Source organism: Sorex araneus, chromosome X (genome assembly GCF_027595985.1).
Source record: "Sorex araneus isolate mSorAra2 chromosome X, mSorAra2.pri, whole genome shotgun sequence".
Taxonomy (NCBI): Eukaryota; Metazoa; Chordata; class Mammalia; order Eulipotyphla; family Soricidae; genus Sorex; species Sorex araneus.
Genome location: NC_073313.1, coordinates 367,434,213 through 367,458,361, shown reverse-complemented (window position 1 = coordinate 367,458,361; position 24,149 = coordinate 367,434,213). Strand labels below are relative to the sequence as shown.

Here is a 24,149-nt window from a genome sequence, read left to right as displayed (position 1 = left end):
GCAAAGCCAGGAGTAACCCCTGAACATTGCTGGGTGTGACCCAAAAAGCAAAAAAAAAAAACAAACAAGGGGACAGGAGACAGCCGTTCACAGGGAGAGAAACCCTCTGAGCACACATTTTAAATAGGATAATTTCTGTAATCTAAAATGCCTCAGGAAACAAACTTCTATTTAGCATGACAGCAGAGAAACATTTATCACATTAATCTATAACATTAATACATTTCCATAACATTTTATAAACAGTTATATTATTAAACCATGTAACACAGCATTAAGTTTTCTCTTATTATAGCAGACGACAGAACAGGCATCAATGTTGGTCTGCAACATTTACTTAGAAGCTATCTAGAACTTTCTCGCGCACGGCCAGGTGAGAAGTAAGGAAAGCGCCTATACCCGTGAACGTACTTGCGTCATCCCTCTCTATGCGGGTCCCGTCACTAGTTGACACACAGGTGAAGTGCAGTGGCTCCACCTCGAGCAGGCCGGTGAGCGACGTGAAGCTGCCCTCGGCGGCCGCGCAGCTGCTGCCCTTGCCAGTCCCTGGGGGGGAGACGAGCGTTAGGGGGTGTCTGGGGGCAGCAAAGCTGCTTCCCAAGCTCTGCAATAAAGTCCAGCGAGCCCGAGCCCACGACACACAGCCTCAGACGCTCGCGTTTCCAACATTGTAACGTCTCCACGGTGAGAGTTGTTGCTACTGTGTTTGGCATATCGAATACGCCACGGGGAGCTTGCCAGGCTCTGGCGTGCGGGCGGGATACTCTCGGTAGCTTGCCGTTCTCTCCGAGAGGGGCGGAGGAATCGAACCCAGGTCGGCCGCGCACAAGGCAAATGCCCTACCCGCTGTGCTATGGCTCCAGCCCCAGTGAAGAACAAATTTTCCAAAGTTCTAATTTTTTTTTTAAAGCTTTATTTTTAAAACTGGTAAAATACTATGAATTGGATGCATTGGATGGATAAACCTGCTACATGATTCAGAGGCAATGCCTGCCCAGTAACCAAACTTAAGTCAACATAATCTCATTTTCTAAAATTCTGTGCTTTGGAACTGGAGCAACAGCACAGGGGCAAGGAGCGCGCCTTGCACGCAGCCAACCCAGGGCTGCTCCCCCGCACCAAAAATGCCCTCCCAGCCCCGCAGAACCTGGATCAAGCCCTGAGCACCACCGGGTGTGGCCCAAAAGCCAACCCCAATCAAAAAGTTGTATTCCATTAAATCAGAGTACACCTTGAGTAAGGATGGAGCGATAGCACAGAGGTTGGGCATTCGCCTTTCACACGGCCGACCCGTGTTCGATTCCTCCGGCCCTCTCCGAGAGCCCAGCAAGCTACCGAGAATATCGAGCCCTCACGGCAGAGCCTGGCAAGGTACCCGTGCATATTGAATATGTCAAAAATAGTAACAATAAGTCTCTCAATGAGACGTTACTGGTGCCCGCTCAAACAAATCGATGAGCAACGGGATGACAGTGACACCTTGAGTAAGTACACAAGTCTTGCTGTCTTTAGATTCCTTGAAGTGACAACAGTACTTCAGCATATAGCAAGTGCTTTACGCCTGCCTTCCATCATGTTACCACACAGCTAAAAGATGATGCACGCTCAGAAATATGGTTATGGGCGGCCAGAGTGATAGCACAGTGGGTAGGGCACTTGCCTTGCATGAGGTTGACCTGATCCCACTGTCCCATTGGGTCCCAAGCCCACCAGGAGTGATCCCTGAGCACAGAGCCTGGAGTAAGCCTGAGCACCTCACGGCTCAAAAACAAACAAGAAAACAAAGGCCTAAGGTTAGGAAAGGAAGATGAGCCGCGTGAACTGCACTGCGGGGACTCGGACACTCCCAGGCACAGTTGGTGTCCCGAGAAGAACTTAGGGTGGGTTCAATTATCCCCTTAAGACATAGGCGCATAGGGGCTGGAGCGATAGCACAGCAGGTAGGGCATTTGCCTTGCACGCAGCCGACCCGGGTTCATCCCAGCATCCCATATGGTCCCCTGAGCACCGCCAGGGGTAATTCCTGAGTGCAGAGCCAGGAGTGACCCATGTGCATTGCCGGGTGTGACCCAAAAAGCAAAAAAAAAAAAAAAAAAATAGGCGCATAAAATATTACAACAATGAAAAATTAAACAAAGTACTCGTGCAGTTAGAACTCCGTGTAACTAAGTGATCAAGAACATCTGAAATGGGGCCGAAAAGACAGTCGAGTGTGTAGACCTGTTTGGATCCCAACCAAGTTTGGATCCCTGGCACAAGCCCTACCAAGAGTGACCCCTAAGTCTGCGCACTGCTAAGTGCACCCCCCAAAAAACGTTTGTAAGTGAAATAAGCACATATTTTATTGCATTAACATAATTAACAGTTCTGAGTAATCCATAAAAACAATTCAAATACTGCACTGGAATTAGCCAAAGTACCAAAATGTCGGCCAAAATAAAAACAGTAACAAAAATATCTCACTCCACTAAAAAAGAAAATTTAAAAAAAAAAAAAATCCACACAACTCATGTCAATGTGGGGAATATAAGAACAAATGCGGGGAAAGTTAAGAAAGCTATTACTGCAGCGTGGCTTTATGGAAACTGGTCCAGCCAGTCATCCTGCACTCATGGGAGGCTTGGTGAGGGGTAAGGTGCGGGATATGCACGGAGAGAAACCAGGTAAGCCCCGGTGATGGTCTCCGTGAGAAAGATGGGTCCCAGGAGGACATTCAGATTCCGGTCTCGTGCCAGTGACGCCAAACTTGACAGAGCGCTGAGTGCTAAGGATAAAATGCCAACGCATCCCTTGGAAGGCTCCGAGCCTGGCACGGAGGCCCTTTCTCCCGGGTATTCAGGGCAATGTGTGAAGCCGTTTTTATCCGGTCACTGTCCTAGGCTGGTCTTCTATTGCCACCATGATCACTCCACTCTGCCAACATCTCACAAGCCCCACCAGAACCACTCGGAAGTGCCGAGCCTCTCGGACAGACACGGGGGACTGAGGCCTACGGCAGCAGCGGAGACCATGAAAAGGCAAGGAGCCGTCACGGAAGCGCGTACACCCGGACCATGGACCATGAACGGCGCGCACGGGCGATACGGCAGGTGAGTGCGCGGGCCAAGTGTGCGGGAACAGCCTAGGAAAAGGCCCGGGCAGAGCTGAGGTACTTGACAGAAATTCACATTTTCGTAATTTTTTCACAATCCATAATATATTCTAAAATAAACAAAACGGGAAATAATTTCCAAAACATGTCTAAATGGTGATTATTTTACTGTCACTGTCACTGTCATCCCGTTGCTCATCAATTTGTTTGAGTGGGCACCAGTAACATCTCTTATCGTGAGACTTATTGTTACTATTTTTTGGCATATCCAATACGCCCCGGGTAGCTTGCCGGACTTTGCCATGCGGGCGTGATACTCTCGGTAGCTTGCCGGGCTCTCCGAGAGGGGCGGAGGAATCGAACACAGGTCGGCCACATGCAAGGCAAACACCCTACCCCTGTGCTATCGCTCCAGCCTATCTTTACAAATAAGCTTACAAAGTCACAGCTTAATGTCATCTGTAAATATCTAACGCTCCAGAAAAATGCAGCCAAGCCTGCGGGAGCATGTGATTGTACAGCAGAAACCCCTTCCTTCCTGCGCAGACGCTACTTCGCGTTCTGGAATACGCAGCAAGCGTTTTTTACTTTATAGCAGAGGCACAAAAATAGAACTAGGAAGGGGACAGCAGTCACGTGAAAGGTTTGACATGGCGATGGGTGATTTACGGACACGCAATGAGAGCCAAAGGAAAACCAAATCTACAGTAGCTTCAAAATCGACCTGTTTTGTTGGGGGTGGAGGTAAGAAAGGAAAGTGAACGGCTGCAGGAATGGCAGGTGTGACGCCGGCAGGCACGTGAGCCCCTGGAGACGGCGCCGTCTGGGGCAGGCGGCAGGAACCGCTGTGGGGCCCGGGGCCCGCTCCCCAAACCAGCTACCTGAGAGGACGTCGGAGAAGTCGATCTCGTCCGACTGGCCCCCGACGCTGTTGTTGGCCACGTTCTTCCAGGAAGAGCCGTTCATCTCCAGGTCAAAGAGCACCGGGTCGAACGGGGAGCTGTACAAGCCGTACCTGGGGAACGAGAGACGTCCTGCCGCCCTTCCCGCGCACCAGAGGGCCAGGGTGGCTGGGGACAGCTGGACGGGGCAGCGCGCACAGCGGCACCGGCTCCCGAGCCCGTCACCCAACTGGGAGTCGCTGCCGGGTGGCGTCAGAAACAAAGAAAAACGTGCAGTTTGGGGCTGGAACGTTAGTACAGCAGGAAGGGTGTTTGCCTTGCACGTGGCTGACCCGGGTTCGATTCCCAGCATCCCATAGGGTCCCCTGAGCACCGCCAGGGGTAATTCCTGAGTGCAGAGCCAGGAGGAACCCCTGTGCATCGCCAGGTGTGACCCCAAAAAGGAAAAACAAATGTGCAGTTCAAAGACGGCAGCCATGAGGTACAGCCACAGATACACGTTCACGGTCAGAAATTCTTCCCGCCATTCTCCAAGGAGATGTTTTTAATTATGCTAATCAATTTTTCTTGGAGAGAGAGACAGATTTAAAAAAAAAAAAAAAAGGTTGGCGGGAGACACCGGCCAAAGCCTGTTAGTACCGGTGGAGCGGCCGGCCCCGCAGAGCCACACGCCAAAGGCGCGAGTCTCCTCAGACCTGCCATGAGGGGCCGCCTGAGGCCAGAGGCGCCGGCCACACGGCCACGCGCAGCAGAACCCAAAGGCCCCACTCGACTCCCCAGCAAAACCAACGGGAGGCAAGCAGCGCGAGAACTGTCTTTAGAAAACTGACCAGCATATACAGGTTTCCAATCAAGGGCCACACATATTCACATAAAATTTCAGCGATAGGGAAAACAAGTCCCTTTAAATGATGCCACCGTGAGATAGCCACTTTCAGAAACATGAGTGACTCCCGAGACATCACCGATACTTGGAGAACGTCTCTGGGGCACTATTCCCGAGAAAACGGGGAAGGAGAAAGCCTCGGGCCAGAGCACTGGGAAGATGCTACCCCCGGGGGCGGAGAGGCAACACCCCCTCACAGAGACGGGACCGCAAGCACAGCCGGGGATGGTGCGAGGGCAAACACAAAGAAAAGTGGACGCCAGGACCCAGGTGACGGGCTGAGAACAGCACCCGGCGCGGCAGAGGCCCTGAGCAGCATGGGTGAGCCCCCGACTCAAGCACAAGCAGAGGGGAAAGCCTGGTCTCTCGGGAGCGCGCTGCAGAGAGCCGCTCTGCACACGGCGGCGTGTCGGGCCCCGGGCCCCGCGGGGCCACCGCCAGCACGACCTACCTGGTCTGCAGCAGCGCCTCCATGGGCGTCAGCCTGTCCTGCAGCTGGCGAGACACGGCGGTGAGCAGGGACGCGCAGGCCGTGCTGCAGCCCGCCAGGTCCTCATCCTTGACGTAGTTCAGCAGGACGAAGTACCAGTACACGGAGCCTGCGAGCAGAGAGCACAGCCAGCTCCTGGGGGGGGGCTCGCCGCACAGGGCAGCTCGGCACACCCAGCCCACCTGACCCACGGGGGTTTCTCAAGTCTGACCCCACAGTCACAGTTAAGTTTAGAAAGTGAATCAACAGCCCTTCAGAGTAACAGCATTAAAATGTAAAAAAGGAAAAAAAATATATATATATATATACATGCCAGTATTTTCCAAACACTGCTACCTTACACACGTGACTTTTTTTTTGAACCGTCTGTAATCTACTTAGTAATTACAGTCATAACTAAATGGCGGTGCCACAGGCCACAGGTCCTGGGGGCAAAGCCATCAGCTACTCTTAGGAAATTCCCATGTGCCACTGCCCCTCCCTTTCCAACAGCGCACAGGCCTGCAGCCGCCTGGACCACTGACTCTGTCATTCTAGCAACTTCTGTCTTTGTAGTCTGTGACATCTGATTTACTCTCAGGGCAAACGACGTCATCATTTTAACGAGGTCCAGGAAAGTCCCCGAGTATGCCGCACTGGCTGGCATTTACTCAATCACCACTGATCTTCTTCAGAAGCGTGTCAACGAGCAGACTGTAGCCCACCCAGTCAAAACGTATCGGTTCATTTTAAAACAAACTCGGGTCAATACGGGAGAGAGCGGGGGACCATTTCCTACACAACCGAACCGCACACTGAGAGGTTTGCGCTAACTACACGTATCTGGGATTCATTTCACTCACCGCCAGTTGCTGCTGCGGGTAAAAATGACATATTATCAAGCAAGGCCTTCAACAGAACAGATCCAAATCCTGGTTGACATGGGTCACATTTGCCATTACTAGAAAATTTTAAGAGAAAAAGAAGTCAAGACGTTACGCAAGGCTGTCAGCAAAAACCTCCGTGCAGACGTGGGAGTGTCGCGTGTCACAGTGTGGCGGGAAGGTCTGCGGTCAGGCCTTACTGACACGCGGAGGGAAGAGGGGGAGTCACGCCGAGTCTCTCCTGAGCATCAAACACTCGCCACCCAACGGGCCACCAAGCAGGGTCAGGGCATCGATTCGCTCTGAAACACTTCCTAGGTCGTTTTCAGGTGAAGAATTAAAGCAACCAGGAAGTAGGAGTGAAAGTAGTGGCAGGGTCCCCACTGCCGCCCGCACACCTGAGCCCCTCCCGAGAGGCGGGAAGCCTGCTAGACTTCTCTGGGTAAAAGATTTGGCGTGACGCTTCCCAGAAAACCCCAGAATCCCAGAAAAAAAATGTCACCGACGTTCAAAATTCTCATATGTATACAGAGCCTGGCAAGCTCCCATGGCATATTCGATATAGCAAAAACAGTAACAAGTCTCACAATGGAGACGTTACTGGGCCCACTCGAGCAAACTGATGAGCAACGGGACGACGGTGCTCCAGTGCTACATACATATGAGAATCTGTATATATGAGAATTTTCAGACACGGGAATGGGTGTGCGTGTGTGGGTATGTATATACACGCTCTGCTGAACGACATTCTGTGAATGTCCCTACAAAGCATGCATGGGACTGGAAAGGAAACGGGCTTTGACACCAACCTAATGCACAGTGCCAGAAAGCGGGCACACTTGTGGGCTATGCTCCGTCCTGCCTCGAAGAAGCAAACGCGCACAATGTCGGAGAGACACTTCCGTGTTTTGGAAAGCAAGCTCTCATTTCCTTCCTTGGAACTAAAAAGAGAAGACGGTGAGACAGGAAGACTCCTGTTGAGCTTGGGTAGCGGGACCCAGGCCCGGGGCGGGGGAGCCGGCCCACCTGCCGGGGCCGTTGGCGTGCACGCCGGCCAGCCAGCAGAGCGCGTCCAGCACCAGGCTCTGCGCGTGCTCGGTGCTCTGGCCGTCGGCGGCTTTTCTGCACAGAGTGTTCAGAAGCTTCTCGTGGAATTCTGAAAACTGCAACATGGCACATCGCTGGACCCTAGAGAAAAAGGAAATGTCAACAGGTCGCCTGCCGAGTGAAGAGCACACCTAAGGACCACCACGGCCTGGCTGGTCTCCGCCCATTAGACTCGGCGATCGCCGTTCTCCTACATAAACCTTAAAACCTAAATCTAACGTGAAACACAGAGAAACGGAGTTTACAGAACGTTTGGCGTCTGACAAAGAAAAACACTCCAGATTACAGGGAGCTCCTCCCCCCTCCACAGTCAGGCTACCCTGGAGCACTGCTCGGCAGGAGGCCCCTGCCGGGCACACAACCACCATGGGTTCAATCCCCGGCATCCCCAGATCTGGCCAGGAGTGAGTCCTGAGCAGAGCCCAGAGTAAGCCCTGCTGGGTGTGGTCCCCGCTCCTCCTCCCAAAAATTTTTTTTTAATTTGAAACAAACAAAAACCCTAAACAAATCAACAGCAGGGTGAAGCTGTGACAGAGGCAGTTCCTTTGCCCACTGAGATTAGAAGACGGTCCCGGGAGCTTGCAGGAGCCCAGTCCACCGTGGGTTCCACCCGCTGGCCCAAAATCCAAGGCCAAGACCAAAACCAAACTCGTACAAGAAATGACAAACACGAAGAAGTTAAAGATTTAAAAAATCCCGGGACGGGGGCTGGAACGATAGCACAGCGGGTAGGGCGTTTGTCTTGCACGCCGTTCGATTCCCAGCATCCCATATGGTCCCCTGAGCACCGCCAGGAGTAATTCCTGAGTGCAGAGCCAGGAGTAACCCCTGAGCATCATCCGGTGTGACCCAAATAAATAAATAAATAAATAAATAAATAAATAAATAAATAAATAAATAAACAAATAAATAAATAAATAATAAAAATTAAAAATCCCGGGAAACATTCCAAACTGGCGCCCCTGTGAGATCCTTCTGCGTACTGTTTTTCCGCCTGGTATTTCTGCCCTGACTGTGTGCGACAGACAGGATGGTGACCGGCCCTTTCCTACGTTCACCGCTGCAGGAACGGAAGAGGAGAACCCAAGAGTACCTCTCCTTAGAAATCGAAGTCTTCTTGAATCTTCGAATGGTGACTGAAACCTCCTGCAGTAAGTCACAGCCCCGAAGGTTTTCAGCTTTACGGGGGCCACTTGCATTTTCATTCTTAACATTCGATGATTTTTCCTAAACATACAAAGATAAGTACACAAATGGAACCAAAAAAAAAAAGTTACTCACTATGAAAGTTTCTCAAATAAAGAGGAAAGGAATGAACGATGGTCACAGCAGAACAGAGATGGGTGCCTGCAGCATCCCGGGTGGAGCTTCAAACCCGAGCTCAGGAGAGCTCCATGTGCCTAACGCTAAAGGGTGTTACCGCAGGTCCCAGAAACCAGCGCCATGCCCAGAAGGTAAGCGCCAGCTCGAGCAGAGATGCCGCGAGATCACTTCCTACCAGGCGAGTCCTCTGCCTAAGGTAACTCAAAACATTTCCTTCTCACATAACTCTAAATTCACTGCAAGGAAATAAAAACAGAAACCAACTTTCACTGGGGCGAGGGAGGGGAGCAAAGTCCGTGGAAGGCAGAAACTCAGAGCAGTGCCTCACAGAGGGCGGGTGGAATTCAACGTGATGTTCTTACCTTGCCCGCTGCAACTTTGGCCAGGAGTGAGGCGAGGGAATAGCCTTTGTTGCTCTGGGTTTTCAGGGCGGGAAGTCGCACCACAGGGCGGACCCCGCCATTGCAGATCTCATCTGTCCCTCTTTCGTTCACGGCCTTCACGTGGATTAAAAACGAGCGGTACTTTCCCCCTGCCATACCTGAAGAAGCGGTGCAGGACATGGTTAGTAACTGAAGTACTGAAAAGCAAACCAGCTTTCATTCGCGTTAGCAACTTAAATTTACTCCACAAGAAGACAAATGCACTGGCTAGGAATTTTCTAATCGTACTGGTATCGAAATCTACCCTGAGTAAGCCTCAGCTGGCAGCCAGGAGTTGGTGGTCCCAAAGCGGGAGCACCAGGGTTACAGGCGAGACCAGCGTTAGGAGAAAGGACTGCTGGTTCTCAGACCTTCGGGGGTATTTTCAGTCAATGGAATTATCCACTGAAACAATCAATTCTGTGAGGGACACAGAAACCCTGCCAGGAAGCCGCCACCCACACAGACTGCGGGAGCCAGAGACGTGCACTGAACTTGCCGTACAGCCGTGCACACGACAACCACGTGTGCAGGAGCATTACCGTGTGGACAGTGAAAACCTTTCAAGGCCAATAATCGGGCTGAAAGAGTGCACCTATCATTCACTGGGCAACAGATAAATCTTATCAAATACGAAATTATTAACAACGATCCTTCCTTGAAACCAGCGTCACAGGTGACCTGAAACTCTTGTAGTGGCAGCCGGCTCAAAAGCAGCCTTCATTACACGGGCCGGTACCGTCGACGTAAGTCCACCTGAGGGCCTCCAGGCAGTCTGCATTAGAAACAGACTGCAAAGCCCCCACTCGGTCACCAACTGTCCATCTCGCCGCCTGGGGCAGCCCCACCGCCCTGGGCCCAGGCCGCCGGGACCCACCCTCTCTTTTTTTCTACGTATCTTTGATACACATCAATCTTTCACGCCTCTGAAAATTTCACAACTGTTTTTCTCCAGTTCCAAGGATTTTGGAGAGACTTAATTAAGAAAACAATCATTCTGAGTAAATCCTAAGAAACAGAGCATTGGGCACTGATACAAATACAAATACAAGTTATCTGGTTCCATTCTCCATTTTATCCAAGTCAGTATTTCTATTTCAACATGAAATCTTATTCTCCCCGGTGTTCTATATACTACTTATGCAGACCTGAGTGTTTTATTACTCTTACACATAAGTGCAACACTTTAGGCGGCTAACACCATGTGGTCTTATAGACTTAATGAATGACACGTAGTCACGAGACTGAACATCTAAATTTGTACATCCCCCATCAAAGATAAAAGTGTGGATGTGGACAAGTATTACTAATACACACAAATTGAAATAGTTGTCACCGTTATGATCTAACTTCTTTGGATGCCATTCCACATCAAAATTTATCTGATAGTGAGTTTCCTGTCGAAAATTGAATGCAATCAAAGTAAGGAAAGAGTAAAGTGAAAATCATCTGCCACACAGACAGAAGGGGAGCGGGAGGGGGCTATGCGGGGGTTATTGGTGGTGGAACATGTGCACTGTTGAAGGGATGGGTATTTGAACATAGTATGACTGAGACTCGACCCTAAAAGCCCTGTAACTGTTCTCATGGTGACTCATTAAAAAATAAATAATAATAATAAAAAAATGCAACAAGAAAAAATTTGTAAAAGCAAAGCAAAAAAAAAACAATAAAATTTATCTGAACAAGTAAGCCAGCATCCGGACCACTGTTGGCTTTGTACTACAACAGCTATAACTACGTGATAGCCGAGGATTGCAAAATACACTTTAATACACATTTAAATACGTTTTAGAATACACTTTGAAGTACACATTTACATTTGCTATTCAGATTCCTACATCTGTTCTTGCTGCAGTAACTAGTACCCACAGCAGCCAAGCATACTGAAACAGACGTTTATATCCGATACTCTATCACATCTGCCTTAACCAAAACAAGATTTTTTTTTTCTATAAAAACTCTGAAGAGGGGGCCCAAGCCGCAGTGTGGCAGGTGTCCCCCGCCAGGAGTGACCCTGAGGACACAGCCAGGAGCTGGGGGCCCGAGAACACACGGAAAGGACAGCAGGGCTAACGCTGCTGCAAGCACACACAGAAACACAGTGACTCCAGGCGCGACTGGGCCCAGGGTCTCCTGCGAGGGGCAGGTGCCGGCGCACCGTGCCCACCCCGAAGCAGGGCTTGAGGTGACGCAAACAGGGACGCAGCTGTGGGGTCCCTGATACTACACTGGGTCTCCAGGCAAGGCACGGAGGCTGGGTTCTTAGGGACAGAAGCAACAGGGCAGAAAGGACCAAGGCTGCTGGGATGGTGATGAACTGCGCGTGGCGGCGCCGGAGGCAATGGCATGTAGCTTCAGAGACGGGATCTCCGGAGCTGACTACACTGAGTCACACTGTCCTACCTCACCTTTCACGAGCTTGGGGCTCGTCAGCGTCAGCATCCCAGCGTGCCCGGACAGATCAAGGCCACTTGCGAGCCACACAGGCCCGCAGAGAATATCTTCTTTATGGTCCTCTAAGAACGGGCACAACCGAAGGCCTGAGGAGAGAGAGAAGAAGAAAAGACGGCATTTCTTTCTATCGAATCAGTTCATGATTAAAACGCGACATTTAATAAGAGAACATCCATCCCGTGTACATGATACACCACACGAAATACCATACTTGGAAGGCATTTACTCTCTACCATGCTAAGAACGGTAGTCAGCAAACTATTATTGTGTTTTCCATTCACGAATTATTTTTATTCACCTTGATTTTCAAAAAACTTATTAAGGACATGACATGATTGCAAATCCCAAGATAGTCCAAAAACCAGAAATGCCAGTGATAGCGCAGCCGTGTTCAGAGGAGCTGAAGGTTAGAGCATAATGCCAAAGCAGAATTACGGGTTATTTTTTAATCATGTTGTCAAAAATCAAGTTTTCGCAAGCCGCAGAGAAACCTCTGCCCAGCACGATGCGTCTGATCGCTAATCCTCTCACTGCACGAACAACAGCTCTGTAATTGAACTCACACGGTGATTCCTCTACATCCATGCGCTGCATTTCTTCCTTCAAATCAACCAGGGACGGTTTCCCATTTTGTTCCACTTCAATGTTAAGAGCTGGAGACAAAGGAAAGGTGATCTGCCTATCTACTGCTGTTTCTAGAGGATAAAAATATTAGTAGACTTAATTTCGCTTAATAGCAATGATTTATTTATGTGCCTAAAATTAAAAAAAAACCCTGTTCAACCAGAACTCATTTTCATCACAGCTGCTATAAAACAGTTCTAAGGAAAAAAAAAAAAAAAGAAATTTAGATTCCATTTACTGTTTTACAGACTGTTGTAGTGGTAGGAGACAATTCTGAAGATGTAACTTCTGACAACTGAGGTGCATGATGGGATGCAGGGGATTCCTTGGCTTTGCTTGTTCTCCCCTCCCCACCCCCACACACGCTTTTGGTAAATCGACCCCAGGGCCTCCCATATCCAGGGCACAAGCTCAACTATACAACTGCCTGGCCCAGTTGTATAGCCTCAGATGCACAGAACAAGTACCTAAGGTTTAAAAATATGAATGCCTAGTTAGGTTCCTGATCAGTGTGTTAGAATCCAACATGATTCAAGAGAATGCAAACATACAGGCACAGAGACACACAACATACGGACACCCACATATATGTGTGCATATCTGAAGTAGGACGGTTTTCCCATTTCAGTGTTTTTACCTCTGGAATGGAATCTACGCTTTTTCTTAAATAACCTCTAGTCTTTGGAATTAATCTAGTAACGGGAAAAGGCTGAGAATACCTGATTCCCAGTTTGCTAAACATAATCCAATCATTTTAATCAAATCTGGAATCACAAGAAACATACGCTCTAGTACTACATGGGACATTGGCTTCCATAAATAACCTAAGAGGGTAAGTGATATCCATAAAAAAAAAAATGTTCTTTTTCCAATTAAGTCTCCTCTTAAGAAGAGAAAGACGTGGGTTGGTTGAGTAATGCTAAAAGCAAAACTTCTTCATGAAAGAAATTCATTTCCCAAAAAGCATAATTCAATCACAAGATGGTATGCAATGAACAATACCGCATTACTGAAAAGCTTTGAAAACACTGTCTGGATCAATTTTTCTAAATAAAACCACAAAGGAAAACGGGGGGAGAGGGAGGGGTCAGACCTAGACTGCCAAGTGAAGGTCGGGCGGCTGCTTTGACAGCAGCTACGAGGGGAACTCGCCCCTCCAAACGTGCTCCCATCCGTCTTACCGTTGACTTTCCCTAAGCCCGGGGCTTTGTTCTTCAGCAGCGTCACTTGGATCTGTGGGATGTTGGTGATGTTGGAGTTCAGCACGAATTTGAAGTCCACGTGTCCCACCATGCAGGCCTTGGGGAGAACCAGCTCAAACACATGCTCGTCCCAGCTGTTGCTGTGAATGGGAGGGAGACGTGAAACATAGCACAGGAGGAGAAGCACTCGCCGCGCTCCGGCCGGCCAGGGCGCCCCCACTCGGGCTGCCTCCTCCCCCAGCCCGGGGACAGCGCTGTCCCCATCCCCACACGCATGCACCCAGCCCACCCAGGAACATACACCCGGGCTGCACGCTAGGCCCTCTGCCCTAGTCCCAGCAACGCCAAAGACGCGTCCAGCGGACTCCGTCCCAGCCCCCTGGCGGCCTGTGGCCGGGCTCTCGGCAGCCCTGGGAGACCCGCGTGTCCTCTTCCTCCCTCCCCTGCACCAGAAGCAGAATCTGGCGCCTCCGGTCACTGCCGCCATCGGTCAGCAACGTGTCCCTGTCCCAGGCTGACTGCAACTGCCCCCAACTCATGAATCCCCGGTTCTCCTCCCGTGCCCTAACAAATGCTCCTCAGCAAAACTAGAGTCAACACAGGGGCTTTCTGTCCTCCTAAATAAAAATCACGTCAGACCAGTCCTTAGAGGAGACAGAGTGTCATGCAAGACACTCTGGGCATCATCGCAGCAAACCACAGTGCCAAGAGGGGTTGGGGGGGGACGGCTGCCATGGGGGCAGGTGGGGGCGGGAAGGAAACTGCGGCCATCAGTGGAGGAGGTGGACGCTGGTAAAGGGGTGCAGTGGGTGCTGGACGTCCTCTTTAAAAAAAAAAAAAAAAAAAAAAAAGCCCTCTTGTTCCAAAGCAGGAGCAAGGCCCCGCCAGGCCCTTCCTCGGTCCCGGAGGGCTGAGCTGACTGGCCGGCAGAGTCCAGCCGCGCCTCGGGCCACGCCCTCCCGCGTCCAGCTGACTCCCGCCTCCTGCTCTTCCATGCTCCTGCCTCTGGCCTCGCCCTAAGCAGGGTCCCGGGGATGCTGCTCCGGCCCTGGAATCCCAGCGAACGCTGTCCCAGGGTTAGTGACCGCGCGGCCGCAGGGAGACGCTGTCCCCGGACACGGGGGTGTCTGCGACTGACTCTGCGGGCTGTGGGTCGAGTGCGGGGAGGGGGCGGGCCCGGGGCAGTCACCCGTCGGCCTGCAGCTTCCAGGTGCGCGTGTGCTGCGCCGCGTCCCCGTGGTGCTGCTGGTGCAGGTGCTGAGGGTGGCGCCGCTGCTGCTGCTCCTGCTGCACCTCCACCCAGCACGGCGGCACCGTGGCCGAGAAGCGCGGGGTGAGGGTCTCGAAGCGGGTCAGCTCCACGAGAGACGTCAGGATGTCCAGGGTGAAAGGCTGGTCCACCAACAGATCGACTCCTGGGCGGGAGGGAAGGGGATTCCAAGTCAGTGCGCGACACAGTGACTCCGGCTGCGCTGTCGGTCTCGCCCCGCGTCCCAGTGCCTCTGGCCCAACAGCACAGACCGAGACGCAGACTGAGGAGGGGCCAGAGAGACCGCTGCTGGAATGCAGACGAGCAAAACCAGAGCACTGAACTTCGGCGAGCACAGGGCCTTGTCTGTGCAATGGAAACGTTAATGTTTCCAACACCAAGGCTCTCCTGGAGCAGTGACTTCTCAGCCGAGCTCCAACACGGTCTTCGCTTGACCATTGTTAGGGGCACCCTGAGCAGGGCTGGGGGTGTCTGAAGCACCCGCCATGCAAGCATGCCAGCACCCATGTGCGCTGCCAGGGGGCCTGCGGCCCTGCTCCCCGGGGGCGGGGCCCGAGCGTGCGAGGTCCCGACACAGCCAGGCGCGTGCCCAAGCCCCGGGGGAGGAAGGCGGTGCCGAGAGGGGCCGCCGGGTCTCTGCAGAGATACCCGGGAATGGGCCAAACGGCCCCTATGAGATAAAGCCGCAAGGTGATGGTTCTTACTTCACCTGAGAGAGGTTGAAAATAAACAGCTGAACCGTGCAAAGGGCAGGTGTAGGATGCTCCCGTATTTAAAGCGACTCCCACACCACACTCTGTCCTCCCCCGCAGAGCCACGCGTCTGTGTGAGCCCCGCAGGCTGGAGAGCACCGTGCCCCCCGCTTCACTGGCGGACTCCCAGGGAGTGGGCCAGACAGACCATGGCCGGCCCATATGGTATGGCACCCCCATCTGCGGTGATCCCTGAGCACTGTTGGGTGAGCCCAAAACTCAAACGGAAAAAAACAGCCACACCCGGTGTGTTGTCGCTCTCTAAACCGAGTGACCTGCTGACTCCAGCTGTGAGGTCTCGCCTCGCTGGCGCGGCAGCATGAGTCCGTGAACACCCACCCTGGGATTACCCTGCCGCCCGAGAAGCAATGGGGGGAGCAGTTCTGGGTGCTCTGGAAGTCTGACTCGGTGCCATCCACCCGAGCTGACGGGCCGAGACCGCCCGACATGCACTATGAGGCCACCAGTCACTGAGGCCTTTAGCGCCAAGGGGAAGGCCAAGTGCCCGAATGTAGACGTCTCCAGAGATCAGCTGCAAACTCAGCACCGCTCCCATCTGGAGTGCTGAGCTGAGACACGTGCCTGCGACCAGGGACCAGAGCACGGGCTGCGCGCGTGCTGTGGACCCCAGGGGCACTGAGCACTGCCACTGAGCACTGCCAGGTCAGGGGTCGCCCCGACGCCCCGGCAGGCGTGACCCAAAACCAAAACAGTGACACGCACATTGCCCACCAAGTATTCAGTGACGTTCCCTCGTGGGCTGGGCTTGGGTGTGAAGGTCTGAGTGAGAGCGACAGACTGCGGCACTGCGGAGGGCGCCGCCAGGAAGGGCAGGGGGCTTGGCGCAAGTCTGACACTGAGCTACCCACGAGACACGGGGAGAGGGGCTGCAACCGGGCTGCGAATCATCCATGAACACCCACCACATAAAGGGCACAGGGCCAGTACCTCTTCTGGAAAATACGGTCCCGGAGCACAGGTTGTAGAACGCAGGTCAGAGGGAAAACAGGCAGTGAGCCGGCCCCTGAGGGTCACAGTACCCAGCCCTGGGAGATGACATTTTTTTTTGGGGGGGAGAGCAATGCTCAGGGGTTCCTCCTGGCTCTGCTCTGAGGAATCACTCCTGGCAGTGCTCAGGGGACCATATGGGATGCTGGGGATGGAACCTGGGTGGGCCACATGCAAGGCAAACGCCCTCCCCACAGTGCTCTCGCTCCCGCCCCGGGAGATAACGTCTCAGCGCTTTCCAGCTCCATCCTGGGTCGAGCACTGGCACCGTGAGCCGTTCCACTCACGGCACACTGAGACTCGCTTCAGTTCTGTTTCTCTCCTCACTGGAACAAATGCTCCTCAACGGCCGGATCCATACTCTGTGTCTGCAACTAGCTGCAAGTCTGAAGCTGATTCTCAGTATTTCTCGCGCCTACCAGCACTGTAATACTTCCCCAAAATTCCCATACTGAAATAGTGATAACGGAGAAATAGAAGGCAGGTCCTTAGAAAAGGTCATCCGCCCGGGGACGCGGCCCAGTGTCAGGACACGCCCCGCACCACGCAGAAGGGTCCCCAAAGTAGCGAGAGTGACGGACTCCTCGGGAAACAAACACCTTCAACAATTCAGGAGTCAAATGTCAGAACAGAGATCATGTTAAGATTACATACGGTTCAAACGTTTGTAAGTAAGTCGCAAGGAAATTGCTTTAAATAGAAAAGAATCAGATAAAAAACTTCGTACCATACCTGAAATCCCAGGACTTGAAGGATTCGACAAAGGCCTGGAACCTTCTGGAGACGGCCCCAGTCCTTTGGAAAGCGATCCGTCCACAAGTATGTCGGCTTCGTCAATATCGTCACAGGTCCCTCCAATTTGGAGAAAATGAAGCTCGCCACCTGCAGCGTCGCGAAATCTCGTCAGCATTGGCGCCCAGGAGCCGGGCACACACCCATGCAACCGAGCTAAGAGACTCGCGCCAGCCCAAGCAAGGCCCCCCCAAACGGGAGGGTGCCCCGGAATTTAGTTTAACGGCCAAGGCACTGCAAAACGAAAGGTAGTTTTGATCAAAGAAAACGACAGACGCACGAACATGTGAGGTGTTTAGGGTTTTGTTTTTGTTTTTGTTTTTGTTTTGCTTTTTGGGTCACACCTGGCGATGCACAGGGGTTACTCCTGGCATTGCACTCAGGAATGACCCCTGGCCATGCCCAGGGGACCATATGGGATGCTGGGAATCGAACCCGGGTCAGCCGCGTGCAAGGCAAATGCCCTACCCGCTGTGCTATCGCTCCAGCCCATATCATTATTATTATTATTTGGCTTTTTGGGTCACCTGGTGATGCTCAGGGGTTAACTTCTGTCTCTGGAATTACTCCTGGTTGTAATAATAATAATGATTAATAATAATAATTCATTTAGTCTTCACAGGAGTCCTGGAGAGAGGAACTGTGGCCACGCTTCAGACTCCACGAGGAACCTGCTATCACTGGCTGTCGAGCCCCTGACCCCACTCTCTGAAGGTGGCACTCACTGGACATTCTGAATCTCTGAAGCACCCAGCGCCATAAAATATGATTTCTATTTTCCCTTTCTCACAGAAAAAAAAAAAACGGGGGGGCATGACAGGGTAAGGACCATAAATCCTCCTCCTGGAAAACTGGGCAACACCGAATGGGACCGAGGAGGCTGTGAGGAGGCTGTGACCCCGGCAGACACAGGTGTGACCAGCGCAGGGACTGGGCAGGGCGCCCGGGTGAGGACCCGCCCCGCAGCAGAGAAAGCACTAGAACAGGAGCGACCTGCGTTGACAGGAAATGAGCGGCCGGCAACTGGGGCTCCTGGCTGCACTGACCTGCTCCCCAGGTCTCCAAAGAAGAAAAATAGAGAAAGAAAAGCTCCTGGGTCCCCCTTCCAGGGACAGGACTGAAGACCTTGGGCTGATGGGGCTGGATCGATAGCACAGGGAGTAGGGCGTTTGCCTTGCACGCGGCCGACCCAGGTTCGATTCCCAGCATCCCATATGGTCCCCCGAGCACCACCAGGAGTAATTCCTGAGTGCAGAGCCAGGAGTAACCCCTGTGCATCTCCGGGTATGATCCAAAAAGCAAGAAACAACCTTAGGCTGAATATAAGGCTGGGTGGATAAAAGTCAGCCAAGCAGAAACAGAGGAATGAGAGGAGGAGTGCGGTGCATTTCAAAGATCCAGCCCAGGGGGGTCACCACAGGGGTGGGGAGAAGGGGCAGAGCTCAGGGCCCCACCCAGCCAGAGGACCCACCCACACCCCACCTGGAGGCCCCCAGCTGCACCGCAACCCCAGGAACCATCAATTTGGGAGTTCAACGGCGTATCACAGCAAGTGAGGTCCCGAAGCACTTTGGAGAACTGCACCCCCTCCATAATCTAATTTCGGCAATGTCATTTATAATTAAAATTACTGACATAAAATTTGAAACTATAAGGCATGGGAAGAAAATGTTACATGTTTAAGAAATCCAAACCCAGTGAGAATTACCTCTAAGTGCCCCAAATTCTAATTTAGAGAAGAATTCAAAGAAGTGATTGTAAATGCTGCCGTACACTTACAGGAAATCAGGTACAGGGAATTAAAATCACTGAAGGTGAAATGACTCAACACGTAAGAAACGTCAGGAAAGAAACAAGAGTTAGTTTAAAGGACCAAAAGGAAATTTCTGGAGTTTAAAAAAAAAAAGTCACTACAAAGTTCAGTAAAGGTACAGAGCAGATGGGACAGCGGCAAAAAGCAGCAGCAAAATTAAAATAGGGAAAGTAATTAGGCAGGGTGAGTAAACAGAGACAGGTCCCAACACGGTGCGGAGCCGGAATGAAAGGCCGGGGTAGGCACAGAGGAGAAAGCAACGGGCCGGGAGGACCGTCCAAGGCCAGCAGCTGCTCAAGGGTGTGGGCAGGCAGCAGGACACAGGAGGAGGGAGCACTACGCCAGGAGTCGGAAAGGAGAACCCTGGGCCAGGGCCCAGTGCTGAGAGGAGGGGATGACCGCAGTGGAACCTTTCAGAACAGAATGTGGCAAAGCACAGCGCCTAAGCGAGGGGGGGGGGGTTTCAACAAAGAAGGAAAAATATATTTTTCTTTAAATAAAAAGCATCTCAGATTCAAGGACAGATCAAGTCTAAGAGCACAAATGTAATGAGCATTTCTGTAAACAAAGAGAACATAAAAAAATTAAAGACATAAAGATTAAACATGAGGTGTGCCCCCCACCCATGGACAAAAAAATGCCCCATATTTGATTTTTTCAAAACTCCAAACACTGGGGCTGGAGTGACAGCACAGCGGGTAGGGCGTTTGCCTTGCACATGGCCGACCCGGGTTCGATCCCCAACATCCCACATGGTCCCAAAGCACTGCCAGGAGTAAGCTCTGAGCATCGCTGGGTGTGACCCAAAAAGGAAAAAAAAAAAAAACCCAATCATTATAGTACAATCAGTTCAATGAAGCTCAAGCAGAGTAAATATACACAGTCAAGTCCATGCATTGTAGTCAGGCCACTGAGAGTCACAGTCAACGAGGGGATCTGAAAGCAGCAAACTAAGAAGGGCTGATCCCAGACAGGTGAGGGACACTGCAGAGCCACAGCTGACCCAGGGGACAGAGGCGGCCGGCAGGACACGGACACCGGCCTCAGCCCGGGACGCAGGTGTCAGCTGCCACCCACAAGGAAACCTGCTGGCCCCAGGCCACCAGGAGCAGGTTAGAGGAAACTTTTCAGAACGATGATTCAATAAAGACATTTCCAGGTAATCGAAGAAAAAGATTTTGCTAGTCAACATGTCTCACTTAAATATAACAAAACAGTCCTTCAGCGGAACAGAAAATAACACCAAAAATACAAGAAAGACTCTTCTGTAGCTAAACATGATTATCATTTTTCTCATTTTCTTATGAACTCTTTAAAAAGATACTGTGCAAAACACAGCACTTTTGGGGCTAGTTTTATCATTTATCTCAATGAGATGCAAGACATAATACAAACATATCCAAAAAAATAAAGTTAGGGGCAAGTTTCCATATTTCACTCCAATCTAGCTAGCATTCATCTGAAAAACCTTATGATAAAAAAACAGAACAGAACCCAAAACAGGATTAAAATTACGAATCAGCACCTGCACCCGCCAACACCTGAATGAACCAGGACGCGCCCGTGGGCCTCAGAGGGACAGCGGGGAGGGCGTCTGTCCTGCACGGCGCGACCCGGGCTCAATCCTGACATCCCCAATGCTGCCCCGAGCACCGCCAGGAGTAATTCCTGAGCTCAGAGCCAGAAGTAACCCCTGTGCATTGCCAGGTGTGACCCAAAAAGCAAATAAATAAATAAATAAATAAAATGGTTTTGTTTGTTTGTTTGTTTTTTTGGTTTCTGGGTCACGCCTGGCGATGCACAGGGGTTACTCCTGGCTCTGCACTCAAGAATTACTCCTGGCGGTGCTCAGGGGACCATATGGGATGCTGGGATTTGAACCCGGGTCGGCCTCGTGCAAGGCAAACGCCCTACCCGCTATGCTATCACTCCAGCCCCAATAAATAAAATGTAAAAGAAAAAGAAAGGCAACCCCAGCACTGGTACCGGGTCTCATTAGTGAAACTCCTGCGGTCTCTGTTCTCGGGCCCTGTGATCACCGTGGCTGGCCCAGGGCTGGGGTCCCCTGCCAGCCAGCATGCCTCGGAGCTCTCTCCCCAACCTGAATTCTCTGGAAAGAGAGCAAAAGCCTGCCGGAGATCTCGCACAGGGGAGTTAAGGGCGGCCCTGGTGCAATCCCCAGGACCACGGGGTGTGGCTCACACACAGACACTAGAGGGAAGGAAAACCGAGGAAAACCCCTACCCAAACGGCGAGAAGACGGCTTTCTTCTCAAACCCAGCATGTCTGCCAAGCACTGGTTATTTTTCTGGGCTTTAATTAGGTCCTAGCCCTAAATCCCCACGAAACCATCAATGAAGGCTCCATCTTGCCTCTCCTGTGAGTGCTCCTTCCCAACGCTGCTGTCCTGCTCCAACTTAAAACGCCTTCTCAGCAAAGGCACCAGGGCAGGGGCGTGCTCGGGGGTTTCTCTGCGCGCTCTCCCTGCCAGCCTCTCTCGGGGTGATGAAGAGCGGGGGGGCGTCCTTTCCCCCCACCCAAAGCTAGTGATTATTTGACAATTTGGTTTTGGTTTTAATTCCAGAAGGAAGTAAGGGCCCGTGTCTCTGCCAGAATCTAAAATGCACACCAGCTGGTTTTATGTCAGCTACTGATCTGGGCCCTCCTGGCGCTAGCCCAGGCGGGGTTACGGCACTTACAGGAACTCGCCCAGGGGCTGCAGCGACAGCACAGCGGGGAGGGCGTTTGCCCTGCACGCGGCGGACCCAGGACTGATTCCCAGCATCCCATGTGGTCCCTGAGCAGCACCAGGAGTAATTCCTGAGCACAGAGCCAGGAGGAACCCCTGTGCATCGCCAGGTGTGACCCAAAAATGAAATACAGGAACTTGCCCGGTGGACAGTGCTCAGACTCACGGTGAGAGGCGGGTCATCTCCGTCAGGTCACCGTCAAAGACCCCGCCCGCCTGGCGAGAAGCCCCCCAGAGGGCGCGGGGGAGCCCGCCCGGCGGCACCTACCTCTGGTGCACGCGCACAGCCGGTCTGTGCCCGAGCAGTAGATGACGGAGACGAACGAGTCCTGCTCCTCGGAGCCCTCCTTCTTGGGGGGCTCCACGCGGGCCAGAATCTCGAAGCTCGAGAGGTCGAGGATCTTGACATAGCCTCCCTGAGTGGTGACCACCAGGTGCCCGAGCGGGGCCGTGTCGGCCTTCCGGTCCCTGTCCGGGCCGCTCTTGCTGGGCAGCTGCGGGTCCTCGGCCGGCTCCTCGCCGTCGTCCTCTCGGCCCTGCAGGATGTCGGGCGGGAGCAGCAGCAGCGACGTGATGCTGTCCTGGGGGTCCTTGATGTGCTGGATCTTGACGGGCTCCTCCTCCAGCGTCACGATGCGCGTGGCGTAGTTCATCTTGTACAGGACCAGGTAGCCCCCGCTCCGCCGCGGCTCGGGCTCCGGGGCCGGCGGGGCCTGCGCGTCGGCCGGCGGCTCGTGAGGGAGGACGCCCAGCCCCGCGCCGTTCACCACGGCCAGGCCCGGCTCCGGCTCCCCTTTCCGCCGACTGCATAGCGCAGAGTTGAGTTTGTTTAGATTATTCAAGGCCTCGACTTGATTTATTGCACTCAAGGGTTCGGCGGGGCACGTCCGCAGCCCCACCAGCAGGTGCAGCCCGTCGGCGCACGGGGTCACCGAGTCCACACACAGGTTCTGGTCCTCGGCGAACTTGGGCAGCCGCAGGCACTGCACCAGCGTGCCCGGCTTGGGGAACACCGAGCCCCACTTCTCCGAGTCCGGGGACGCCAGGCTGGTGGCGGCGGCGTCGGCGAACTGCTGGATGTAGGTGACGGGCGGGTCCTGCAGCAGCAGCTGCTCCTGGCTGTCCAGCTCCATCTCGATGATCTGCGGGACCGTGAAGCCGTCGTCGTGCAGCGCCTTGCCCATCACGCTGCTCATCTGCGAGAAGATCTTGCCCGCCTTCTCGTCCGACTCCTTGATGCTGTACAGCAGCAGCACCGGCAACGTCCTCCGGGCCAGCGGGGAGCCGAGCTCGGAGTTGGTGCACGACTCGTTGTCCGTGGAGCCCGGCTCCGACGCGCTCTCGCCCTGAGTCCTGCCCAGGGCGTCCAGGGACCTGTGCGAGTGGCTGCTGGCCGGCGAGCCGGCGGGGGACTTGTAGGTGAGCAGCGCCCCGGCCAGCAGGCAGGGGAAGGGGATGTTGTGCTGCTCGGGGTGCTTGTCCTTCAGCTTCTCGCTCTTGCCCGCCAGGCCCGGGTTGGCCCCCAGCTCCTCCAGGTCCTTGACGGTGTCCTCCAGCACGTTGGCGACGATCTCCCACTGCAGCTTCTCGGGCTGCTGGAGGACGCTGAGCGCCGTGACGTCCAGGCTCACCTCGATGGCCTCCTTGTGGGAGGTGTGGCCTGGGGAGAAGGACACGCGTCAGAGAGGGCCATGCCCGGGCCTCGGCCCGTCACGGCCTCACCGTACTCACCGGGCAGCAGCCACAGGGTTTAAGGGCCTCACGGCACCGAAAGGGACACGCAGTCCTAGGAGATGGCGCCTGCCCAGAACACCCAACAGTGAAACAGAAACTCAAATCTTTTTTTTTCTTTTCTTTTTGGGTCACACCCGGCGATGCATCCTTGCTGCTGAATACCAATGCTTAACAATAATTCAACTTAGGAGATAGATATTATACCAGGGTGACTCCTGGCTCTGCACTCAGGAATTACTCCTGGCGGTGCTCGGGAGACCAGAAAGGATGCCGGGGATTTAACCCGGGTCGGCCAAGTGCAAGGCAAACGCCCTCCCGGCTGTGCTATCGCTCCGGCCCTCAAAATCATCTTCAACTCAAAGATTTTCTAATACATCCGTCAGCTGAGTGATTTTTGCCCAAAATCAGAATAAAATGAAATTATTTAACTCATTATTTTAACAGAAAAGTAGAATTTCCACTCTTCCTAAAAGCGCAGCATCACCCTCATGCAAACGCTGCCCCCACTCTGGGCCGTCTGAGCGAGGTGCTGGTGCTGAGTCCCTCCCCCGCCTCTCGCTCGCCACGCCTGAGCCTGGCCCTGGTGTCTTCTTCACGCTAACAAAATACACTAACTAGGAAAAACAAGTGTCATTTTAAAGTGAAACACTGGGTCGGGGAGATA

General features: G+C 52.9%; 1 protein-coding gene across 9 annotated transcripts in view; it reads right to left on the bottom strand.

The window, feature by feature from the left end:
- The window catches only part of BIRC6 (baculoviral IAP repeat containing 6), a 151,982-nt gene that overhangs the window by 89,078 nt on the left and 38,755 nt on the right, over positions 1–24,149 (bottom strand). For 4 of the 9 annotated variants that reach the window (XM_055123521.1, XM_055123529.1, XM_055123523.1 and 1 more), the window contains exons 10-23: positions 22,020–23,411; positions 17,130–17,279; positions 14,557–14,782; positions 13,347–13,507; positions 12,105–12,236; positions 11,496–11,627; positions 9,025–9,203; positions 8,433–8,566; positions 7,259–7,420; positions 7,042–7,173; positions 6,212–6,309; positions 5,331–5,478; positions 3,973–4,106; positions 400–546 (exon numbers count right to left, since the gene is read on the bottom strand). In XM_055123521.1, the coding sequence (XP_054979496.1) occupies positions 400–546; positions 3,973–4,106; positions 5,331–5,478; positions 6,212–6,309; positions 7,042–7,173; positions 7,259–7,420; positions 8,433–8,566; positions 9,025–9,203; positions 11,496–11,627; positions 12,105–12,236; positions 13,347–13,507; positions 14,557–14,782; positions 17,130–17,279; positions 22,020–23,411 (3,327 nt within the window). The remainder of the gene's footprint in view (positions 1–399; positions 547–3,972; positions 4,107–5,330; positions 5,479–6,211; positions 6,310–7,041; positions 7,174–7,258; positions 7,421–8,432; positions 8,567–9,024; positions 9,204–11,495; positions 11,628–12,104; positions 12,237–13,346; positions 13,508–14,556; positions 14,783–17,129; positions 17,280–22,019; positions 23,412–24,149) is intronic. The other 5 variants (XM_055123522.1, XM_055123527.1, XM_055123524.1 and 2 more) reach the window with 4 other exon arrangements.